At 30.8% G+C, this 11,442-nt stretch overlaps 2 protein-coding genes across 2 annotated transcripts; one reads left to right on the top strand and one right to left on the bottom strand.

The window, feature by feature from the left end:
* Nucleotides 1-5,536: 5,536 nt before the first annotated feature.
* On the bottom strand, nucleotides 5,537-5,978 carry LOC146907274 (uncharacterized; the record flags this gene model as incomplete). The annotated part of the gene is made up of 2 exons (XM_085729068.1): nucleotides 5,537-5,718; nucleotides 5,882-5,978. Coding segments are annotated over 2 exons (279 nt in total), but the record flags the coding sequence as incomplete, so codon positions are not given.
* Nucleotides 5,979-8,991: 3,013 nt separating this feature from the next.
* On the top strand, nucleotides 8,992-9,891 carry CLE41 (CLAVATA3/ESR-RELATED 41). Its single transcript, XM_085730688.1, has one exon. It carries the CDS (start codon nucleotides 9,161-9,163, stop codon nucleotides 9,506-9,508), a length of 348 nt encoding a protein of 115 aa, XP_085586814.1. The 5' UTR covers nucleotides 8,992-9,160; the 3' UTR covers nucleotides 9,509-9,891.
* The last annotated feature ends 1,551 nt before the right edge of the window (nucleotides 9,892-11,442 follow it).

The raw sequence follows: 11,442 nt of genomic DNA, 5'->3' as shown, positions 1-11,442 counted from the left end.
ATCTAAAAGTAGCAACTTTTGCATTGAAAATTGTACGATTATGACTTTAACATGTGTTTGGACTTATATTTTCAAGACATAGTTTCTTAGTTTCTTTTTGTGGGTTCCTTAAACAATGTTCTTAGGGCACTTGTTAGCAAGACCCTTAACTTTTTAATGAAATAGTTTTTTATTTTAAAATCCTTAAAAAGTATCTCGATGACACTCATTGACAATACCTATTAATATTCATATATAGTTGTTTGCTTGGTGTCTGTTTGTGCCTACTGTTAGGGACAAATTGTCTGGTTGCGAAGGTTAAAAATAAAAGGTAACAGTTGAAAGTTGAAACAATGCCTTATGCTTTAAAAGGTAAAATTTTGACCAAATTGGAATTGAGAAAAGTAGACTGATATTTATTGGAATGCTGAAATGGACCAAATCAATCAATGTTTTTTTACACTCTGAAGCTTCCAAAATCATCCTTTGAAAAAGAATGTTGATCCCTGGCATGTCGAAGTTTTCTATACTTTGACTTGTTGAATGGCCAAAGGGCATATTCATATCACATAAATTTCAATTTATGATTTCCACTTAGAAAGTTATGATTTGTGTTTTCTTAGGCAGGTGGTTTTTCTCTATGTAACAAGTTTAACTTTTGATTGCATCTATTCATCGTGACAATTTTCATGGTCTTCATCGTTAGTTGAATCATTACATTTAACTCTTTCTATGTCTTTTAATTATGGAAAATGTTAACGAGTGTTCCTGTGGCACTCTTTAAGACCTTTAAAATGTAACTTTTTTTGAAAAGTAATGTAATCAATGCATTGAAAATTGAAATTTTTGACTTTTTTTATGGAATAATTTTTTTTTTGAATGCTTAAAGTGTGCCCCGGGAGCACTCGTTAACATAACCCTTTAATTATTGGTCTTCTATGAACTCAACATCAAAACATCTTAAGTTTCTTGGTATCAAGATCATCAAAGTTATACTGAACTCCATCTAGGCCATAGCCAATAAAACACCACTCACTCTTTACAAATGCTTTAAATCTAAAAAACACATAAGTGATCATACGATTTTTTTTTTTTTTTTTTACCAAACTTCATATTGCAAGGAGACAAATGATGAAAGATGACATGCACAACTGTGTTCAATGTCTCACCCCAAAATGGCTCTAAAAGTTTTGTCTACGTAACAAACATTTAACTCTTTCGATCAACGTTCTATTAATCATCTCAACAACACCATTCAAAAATTGAGTCATCTCATGTCTGATCCACTACTCTTTCTTTACTAATCGAATTTTTGTTTATCCCTCTTCCTATCATCTATTTTCTATGGTTAAAAATCACGAAGATCCAAATCACAAATTACAAAGTTGAAATCCAAAGTTTTTTTTAGTTTCTTTTACAAGGATAAACCAAAACCAGCTCTAGTAGAGGGTAAACAGAAATTAACCCAACAAATCAAAATAAATATTTTTGTTTTTAAATAAATAACTGAACCAAACAAACAGAACTATAAGACCAATAGATCATATAAGCTCTTCATTAATATATATTTCACCGTTAATTAAGGAAAATTCTACTAGACAGTGAGATGAATTGTAACCAAAATTCGCTTATATTTTTATTTTTTGTGACAGATAAGTGTACGTGATTTGGGAGAAAAAGATGCATTAACATATGAATATAATACGGCGTCACCCTTTAAAGTGGGTGACCAATCTACGACTAATACAAAGTTTTGTGCTTCCACCCTTTTGACTTTATACCCAAATTACAGGTGGAACTTACAAAAACATGTGTACCAGTTTTGTGGCCTTCATTTCTCTAGTAAGGAGTCACGTGATTGTTTTCAAGCTATTTGGTGAATTTATGTGCTTGAGTTTTGTGGAAGGAATTGCAATGATGGGCTATTTGATCACAAAGCAACAACAATGTCACAAAATCTTTGACCGTGTAAAAATTTAGATTTAATGGTGGAATAAATCAAAGATTAAAAGCTTCAACTGGGATTTGAATCACTTACACAGTCCGGTCATTATTATAAGCAAAAATTTATATTTTAGATTCATTCAATTAATGATGTATATCATCTTTATCATAGACCACATACATTATTTAGTGAATGAATCTAAAATGTTAATTTTTACTTATATTAGTGACCGGAGGGTGTATGGATTAACCCATTAATTAAGTAATCTTTGGTACACAGTTTCTTGATGTTTCATTTCACTATCAAGTAGGTGACGTTGCTGGAGAGTGACTCCAATGGTGAACGAGCCTACAAACTCTCCCTTAACTTCGACTGAGGGCAACTGTTTCGTACACCTTAAATTCTTATATTACTTGAGAATCGAGGTCAATAATAGTTTATATACAACACACACACTTCTCAACCCAATGAAACATCTTTTATAAAGAACAGGACTGCGTGACGTTCATTCAACGACCAAAAGCGGACAACACCTCAAAACACGGTGCGACGTACATGAGAATGGAACATAACTCTTGATATTTTTGTCTTTGTATAGTTTTTCTTGATTCTTGAAATGTAACATTTGTTTTCATTCTGCATTTTGGGCACGTATTGTGCTAGAATAATTTTCTTAATATATGTTTTGGCTTATTAAAAATGTTCCTTTCGTCCAAAAAAAATGGTCCTAGACATATGTTCTCCACTTTTTCCTTCTATGTTCCATTTCTCATCTTTCCCCTCCTCAATTGAAATGAATTTTGTGGGAAAAGGCCTAAAGCTTAAGAGCAACAACAAACACATTAAAGCAATAAACGTAAAGTGGTGGTTGAATGATGAATTTCCTAAACAAACCTTAACGTACTATCACTCTCCATATCTCTGTAACAAGGATAGGTTGTAGGGACCATAGCACACCCTTCATGGGAGACATATGTGTGTCTGCCTTCTTTGGCTTCTTTCACTTAACGTGTGAGGGCAATTGCTTATGCAAATGCAAATATATTTGATAGATTTTATTATGCTTTATTTTTGTGTGCCTTTTCCTATTCTAATTTATTTCCAAAAAGCAAAACTATAATAGTACTTCTATGCCCACTCTCCTTTTAAGCGTTTGCACATTATATTTTTGTGGGGTTTAAGTTGTGTGGGTCATTGACTTAGTTTATTATATCAATGTCAAAGTGGCAGAAGAGAAGGAAGAAACTTGTACAGTGCATTTGACCATTGATTTGATTTTATGTAATTAGACTTAATGATGATTTTGATTAGATGCAAAGATTTCTAAAAAGTATTTGTGTATTTAGTTAGCTTCTATGATTTTATCTTCCCAATCATGTCTTGGTTGCAAGGTTAAAATATAGCATTCGTTCACTTGTTTTGGTTTTTGAAAATTGCATATTTTAAACTCGTGAATCGTTTCACTTTAGTGAGTGAATCGTTCCACATAGTCGGTGAAAACGTATGAATGTTTCATTTGTATGAGTGAATCTTTTCACTCCTTTTTGAAGAAAATAATTTGTTGTTTTTAAACCGAAACATTTCACTTGTGTGTGATTTTCACACATACATGAAACTTTAATGAATCGTGTCGCTTTAGTGAGTGAATTGTTTCACTAAATTTTTGGCAGTATTTTTAAAACTTGATTTTCTCATTACATTTTCTTAAGTAAACATAACACCATTCGCAAAATGTGAATTGTTGACAATCTCTTATCTCAAACCCTCTTCTCCCACCTTCTACTCTTTTAAACTCTTAGATATTGACTCTGAAGTTCATAAATTGTGAGTTACTTAGATAGAGATTTTTCGTATGTCGGATTGTGATATTTTAGGGTTTTCAATTGGGAAAATAGAAATCTTAATGAAAGATTGTGGTCGTGGCTCATGCAAAGATTGAGGATGCTCCTGGATTGATCGTCTCATCACATTAGTTGATCAAGTGTGGTTATCTCAGAGAGTTAGAGGTTGGAATATTGGGTGTAATGTTCAAGGGTTGCATCAAAAATTGTTGAAAGATTGAGGTATTGGTTGAAATCTCAAGGAACAATATTAGCGTAGACTTTCACAAACGGTTGATATTCAATATTCAATTCTACCTTCTAATGAATATCATATGCATCACTCCTAATTAGACTAATAATTTTCACTTTTTTTTGTCTTAGATGAAGTGGTAAGCCATTGAAATTTAAACTCACACACAACTGTGTGAGGTCCTAGGTTCGAACCCATCCCACGACGTCCGACCTTGCAATTTCGGTATTTGCCAGTTGAATTAAGACTTTTAGACTAATATTTTTCACTTTTATCTCGGTATTTGCCAGTTGAGTTAAGACTTTTAGACTAATATTTTTCACTTTTATCTATAATAATGTTGAATATACCAACATTTCATAATATTAATTTGATAAAGTTATATCATTATCTTCCTCTTTCATATAATCTATCCTTCATGTGAAAATGAGAAATATCAAGACACTACAACTATTTTTTATAGGGTTAAATATGTTTTTGGTCCCTATAAAATTGTGACTTTCTAAGTTTAGTCCTTACTTAATTTTAATAGTTTTTTTAGTCCCTATACAAAATTTCTGCACTCAATTAATCCTTACTCAATCCAAATTTGTTTAATTTATGCTTAAACTCTTAAGTTTTTCAACAACTTACAGACGTGTTAAGATCGTTATTAAAAGTTCATCAACAAAAAATATCGCAAAAATTTGATTTCTACGCCCATATTTTGTTACTTTTATCTTAAACTTTTGTCATTTAAAAAAATTCATATGCAATTTATTTCATGTTAAAAAATTCTAGATTTTAGTAAATGAACCTTTCATAGTGTTCTAAACTTGTCTCAAAAAAATCGTTAAAAATTTAAGAGTTTAAAGATAATTAAACAAATTTTGTTTTAGCAGGGACTAAAATTATAAGTAATTTTTTTTTGTAGGGATTAAAAAAAGCTATTAAAATTAAGTATGGACTAAACTTAAAAGTTCTCAAATTTTATAGGGAGCAAAAACATGCACCATACAGGCAAGATAAAATGACTAAAATTTTGATAGTAATATCACAAAGGATTGAAATAGCTTATTAAGACTGCAATGTAGCAGGAAATTAGAAGTTCTGAAACTACATAGGAAATGAAACAAAATCAGTGGCAAAACAAGCCAACCATATGTCCTCTTCTGCATATAAATTATGAAACGCTAAAAAATCGTTTTATAAAGCACAATAAGTTCTATATGTTTATGCACAAAGTCAATCTTAGCACAAAAATATGCACAAAGTGAGAACCAATCAGCACCCATGATCACAAAAAAATAAAATAAAACACAAATACAGAAAAATCTCTATCAACTAGTTTAATAAGCAATACAACATTAATTCATACCTAATATGCAGTCCACTTTTTATCTAAAAAAAATAAATATGCAATTCAACCCAAGCAAACAAAATAACAATGTTGACCAGGTTACCTACTTTCAAGAAACATTACAAAAAGCCAGCTTTTACCTAATGTTGGTGCAATGAACTTATACTATTTGATGAACGTGGTGTTGGACTATTAATTTATCATCGTGTAAAGCATGGCTCATCATATTTGCTTACATATTCTTCACTTAAATGTGGATTTTGTTGCAAGAGCGCTATGATATGTATGTCAGCGATATTACCATCATATTGCATTTTCATTAAAAAAAATTCTTCATTTTTCTTCAATAATGATGGTGTGGCGGTTCTTCCATAACGACACACTTTACCGAGAAATTCTTAGGTGGTCCAGGACCAAGAAATTTTCTTTGGTCACAACCAAAGAGAGAAGAGAGAGAAAATGTAAAGTATTTGTTTATTTGTGAAGAGAGAGAGAAGACAAAAACTTTATGTGTGACCAAACCAAATTTCTTGGTCTTGGTTCACACAAGAGTTTCTCTACTTTACCGGGCCATTCTTTTCCAAGCAATGACTGAAATGTTTGTTCTCCAACTTCAATTGAATTTTCAATTGATTCTTGAAGTTAATCCTAATATCAATCATAGATAACTTGAATTGTTAAGTAGTTGGTGGCTGATCAGATCGTAAAATGGAAATTAATTGCTCAGCTTATACATCTTTAGACCGGATACAAAACATGATATAATTGTACTGAATTTCTTTTAACTATGCTGCAATAAAAAAAATATTAAAGCTACACCATTTGGTCACAATGCATTCAACTTGGATTCTTTTGAAAATAAACTGTGTCTTTGATTTGTAAACTTAGCTTTGGCAGCCAAACAAATCAAGCTTCAAGGCTGCATTTGATACTCACCTATTTAACTCCTATTGTAATGTATTCCATAGTCATTATATGCAACGCTTATAACAATCACAAATCTATTAAAGAAAACCTAAAATCCTTTTTTCGATCTCAGAAAAATATAATATATAATACAATATATTGAATAATTTATCAATAACATCATCATTCGAAGACCAATGAATAAACTAAAAGCAAAATATTATTCGTGAGAGTCGTTTTGGAGATCCCCACTTACAAATACAAAGTGACATACTAATAATGTACTAAATTGAGCGGTTATAATTGAATAGTGTAAAATAACTTTACATTGGGTGCATGTTTTTTTTTTTTTTTGTTGGTTAGCATTGCATAAGAAAGAATTGAATATGAGACTTTAAGAGAGGCCTAAAGACGAGAGGTTTTAAGCCAATATCATCGTACCAATCCATATGTGAGTTATTATAATTATTACTTACGTAAATTGAATCATTTCCTTGTTTCGTCTCTCAAGTGCACTAATTTGAACAAGACCTCATTTTCATATACTTCTGGTATTTTAGGAAATTTGAAAACAATGCCATTCCTTCTCAATGTGAAAAGAACAAAAAGAACAAGGGTGATGTAAATGTTAGTTTTGGAAATATATAGGTTCTTCGAATCTTAAACATGACAATTCCTTTTCCAATTCCGTGGAACACTCCTTTATTTCTGATCAATGTTTTCAAACCATCTGTTGTTTGTGACTTTGTGCAAATATTGCGTGTCTAATATGCTTTCTGGAGATTCCTTTTCTTTTCTAATTTTGTTTAAAAAAATACCTAATAACTAATAAGGTAACCAACATAAGTTTCTTTTTTGACTATTTGAAAAGCAAGATTATGTCTAATTTCTTTGAGGAAATGGTATAAGAATTAATCGTACATACTATTAAAATTTAACTATGTGAAATACTATTATATATCTTGTGACTCACGCGCCAAAAAGGAGGGTTTTGAAACCTTGTGTTGCATGGGAAAAAGGAAAGCATTCAAAGAATATAATCTATATTTTTCTTTTTCTTATGGTTCTCCAAGTCAAAGAAAGATTTCTTGAGCAAGCAGCCAAAGCAAGAAAAAGCCAGCACACTTCCTTTACCACCTTCTGCTCCTTTTTTCCATCTTGTGCCAATCTTTCCAAATTCTTTTACTATATCATTCATTTTATGTTTGTCCCCTTATGAAATTGTACATAAAGAATCTGTTTATATCAGGAAAATATTATTTATTTTTAAAATTTTGTGTTAGTTTTACTTGTCAAAATAAGCAGAAAATAAATTATTGAAGTGAACATATATGTTGCATTTTCAGAACCAATGAAAATGCCAGAAACAATGAAAATGATAAAATAACTATTTTTAATATTCCCAAAAATGTATTATCTCTTATTAACATTTTATTTTATATTCACCAATACGACTCATTTCAAAAGTCTATTATTCTTATCAAGAAGTTAAAATGAACATATATTCTAAAATCATAATGGGAACAATGTTTTCATAAAGCAAATGTGACCTAATATATATTGCAATATGACCTCATTGTAAAGTCATAATACATAATATTATTCACAATGTCAAAGTCAATGGTTGAAAAAATGTTTGTTTTTAAGGAATAAATTGTAATTTATTCATAAGGCTAATTACAATTCAATTCTCATAAAGCTCAAAGAAAGAGTGCAATGTAAACACTATTAAAAACATTGAATGAGTAACTTAAAATAGAGATAAAAGGAAAAAGTCCATCTCTGGTTTTTATATTTATTTTACAAAATCAACTTTTAAGGTGATAACTACTATTTAAAAATACATTTTTTTTTTATCTTATTTCATTTAATATGAGACTCTTAACCCCTTACCTTAAGACTGGACATTTAGAGTGTGACTCAATTGATCTGATAACATTTATATGATAGCAGGTAACCTGGAAATACATGATAGCCTTTGATGCCATTTTAAGTTTTATATGGGGTCTAACACGTCCTTACAAAGTTGACTTGTAAGAAGAGGATGACCTCTAGTTATATAAAGTCAAGTTCATGCTTTATCTCATCTAATATGTGACTCTTAACACACACCCCTCACGCACAAGACTGGAACATCTTAAACATAACTTGATAGTGGCGACTTGATTATAGGTGGCACAATGGATTATGCATAGACTTTGTATCTTGGAATTTGGGTTGAAACCTTAAAATGTGCTTCTCTCAAGGTCTCTGATTTAATTTATCCCAATGTCAATTTTAGTGGGTTAATCCATATAGAATTTTGCTCTAGTTTAAATGAGGCCCCTCCCCCGCGTAAGTGGACCGTGTGACTGGACCCTTCGAATTAGTCGGTCCTTGAGCCAAATGACAAGTTAAAAAAAAAAGGGTTATCTTCTACTTATAAAAACAAATTCATGCCACATGTCATACAATGTAACTATTAAAGTAGTTAATTAAATTTAGTAAAAAACAATTAGAGACACATTTTATATCTTTTTTATAATGTACGATTTTTTTCAGTAGTGAGAGGAGAATAATTCAATAATGTTGGGCATAAATCATATTACTATTTCAAAACTATTCGTTTCATCATAAATTAGGGTTATTTTTTCACTAAACAGTCCTTAGGGTTGGCCATATATAGTTAACATATAGCATGGTTATTTTGGTAAATTCAGCCATGAATGGCCAACACCTTTCGTATTAAAACTTTCATATTAGGTTAATATTGGTTATTGGACAATTGTGCATCGAATTTCAATACCTCCAATCAAATCACTTTTGTTGAAACTTCTCTTCCTTTTCCCCTCTCTCTCTCTCTCTATCCAAATTTGATTTCCCTATCTACCATTTTTTTTCTCTTCCACCTCCTTTCTTAGCCTTGGTGCAGCTGGTTGATGGATATTGAACCCTTGTGGGCTATTGGGGGGTGGATTTTTCTTTCAATTTGCATGGCTGAACCTAATACCTCACAACCTATCTCAAAACCACTCAATTTCTTTCACTTCCTCACACTTTTTTTCATCCTTTTCCTCATCATCAATCTATCTCACCAACCACCAACAACCACAAACCCTACAAACCCTTCTTCTATGACTTCTACCAAATCAACTGAATCTAAATCAACCTCGACGTCTATGACAAACTTGCACCCACACAAAACACAAAAGGATGGAGCTGGAAAAGAATTTGGAGTTGATGCTCATGAAGTTCCAAGTGGTCCAAACCCTATTTCAAATCGGTAAGTATAAGAAATTATGAGGTATATACCTCATGAAGCCCTATATAGCTAATATTGAAGATGAAAAGGAGATGGAGCTTCATAGTTGTGTACTTAAATTGTCATCTTCATACTTCTTATTTTAGTTCTTCAACCATTAATATTGCTATTATCCTCGGTGAGAGGTTTGTTACTCTTGTTCATCATTGTCATCATCGTATTAATTTCTTTTTTTTTTTTTTGGGCTGGAAATGTATAGCAAGAGACACTATTTTTCTATATGTTTGTATGTACGGTTCTCTATTTCTTTCTTAATCATATCATAGATGGTGGTGAAATGGTACTTTTGTGTTAATTAGTGGAATAATCATATTTTTTTTTGATAATCTGGTGGGATTATAATTTAAATCCATCTACTTATATGCTTTATCATCTACTTATATTTTGTTTATTTTCATTTCTTTGGCTTTATATCATACTTGTATACAATGCAAAAAGAGGGTTCAAATTCATGTGATTGAGTTGTTTGAGATATATGTATATTATATATCTATACTTTATCTTTCGGTTTATCTTTAGATCTTGCTTCCCTTTTTCTTTTTCCTTGATATCTGGATTTTTTTTTTGAAGAAACCTTGATATCTGGATATTAATCAATAAAATTTAATTTTTAAGCTTTATTTAAACCAAAAAATGATATATTATTTATTAGGGGTGCAAGATTTGGTTAAAAGATATTCTTCACTTTGATTTGATTTCTATTTCTATAATGATCCATAACTATTGAGCCATTTGGCTGTATTGCTGTTCAATAGTGATTTATGATGATATGAAATAAAATGTTTTGTTTCTTATGGAAAATGTTTTATTTTACTAGAAATAATGCTAGCAACCAAATAATTATATGTAGGGTTTAAATTATATTATACTCTATTTAGTTAAAAGAATGAGCCAATATAAAGAACAAAAAAGAAGTAGCAGTGGTGGTAATGTGTGTAGGCTTTAATTTGCATGGACTTAATCAGTTAAACACTAAATTCTTCAATTGGATTTGAGAACATGAAGAAGTGGGGAAGAAAGGAAAATGTTCAGAGATAAGAACGGAATCTGATGCACAAAAACAATGAGCTAGAAGTGGTGTCAGATCCGTGACACAAAAATAGTGAGAGGACTTGGTACCTTTTGTTTTTTGCCTTAGCAAAATTATTTCATCTGACTTTGGACTTTTTCTTTTGTCTTCTCAAACACATTTCTCAATAAAGCTGATACCAACCATTTAGGTATTGAGTGAGCCCATGATTTGATAATTATAACTCTATCATTTCTCTTATCGATCAATCACTATCTTTGTTTTCCAATCATATACTTCATCATTAATTGGACGTACCCTCTCTCTTACACATTTTTTTTTTTCTTTCAAAAATTCATTCCATATAGTTTTATGAAATTTCAATTTAAGCATGCAGACAACAATTTGAGTTATTAATCATTTTAGTAGTTTTCTCTCAAAAATTAAAATAAAATAATTTTAGTAGTTTTTGTTTTGAGGGAAAAATAATTTTAGTAGTTGAAATTGTAAAGGTCAATCAATTTAATCTCTTAAATTTAAGAAATATCATTTCAGTTCCTTAAATTTAAGAAATAAATTTAGTCATTTTATCAATTTCGGTATCACAATTTTAAAGGTTTTATGTTTGTTTGATGCAAGAAAACACTATTTAAGTCCACATATATGTCTTTTATTAGTTTTGACCAACATTTATTAAAGAAGAAATTGATACGGGTCAAGGTTTGGAGGCCCAAACTGAGCAGGCGGGTCGGCCCAAGAGAAAGACCAAGAAGCCCAAGTGGCTTGAGAGTTTTGTCCCACGTTAGTTTATGGATCATAGAGTGGCCAGCAAGTTTCTTAAGGATCTTTCTAGAATAATTTTTATACTAGTGTTGTTGAGAGAGACACGT

Source organism: Medicago sativa, chromosome 7 (assembly GCF_051527215.1).
Source record: "Medicago sativa cultivar Bolivia chromosome 7, Bolivia_mono, whole genome shotgun sequence".
Classification (NCBI taxonomy): Eukaryota; Viridiplantae; Streptophyta; class Magnoliopsida; order Fabales; family Fabaceae; genus Medicago; species Medicago sativa.
The sequence above is the reverse complement of the archived record's forward strand: the minus strand, read 5'-3'. Positions and strand labels throughout refer to the sequence as shown.

Coding starts and splice junctions, on each gene's coding strand:
- CLE41 (XM_085730688.1), top strand. CDS start 9,161: ATGGATATTGAACCCTTGTGGGCTATTGGGGGGTGGATTTTTCTTTCA.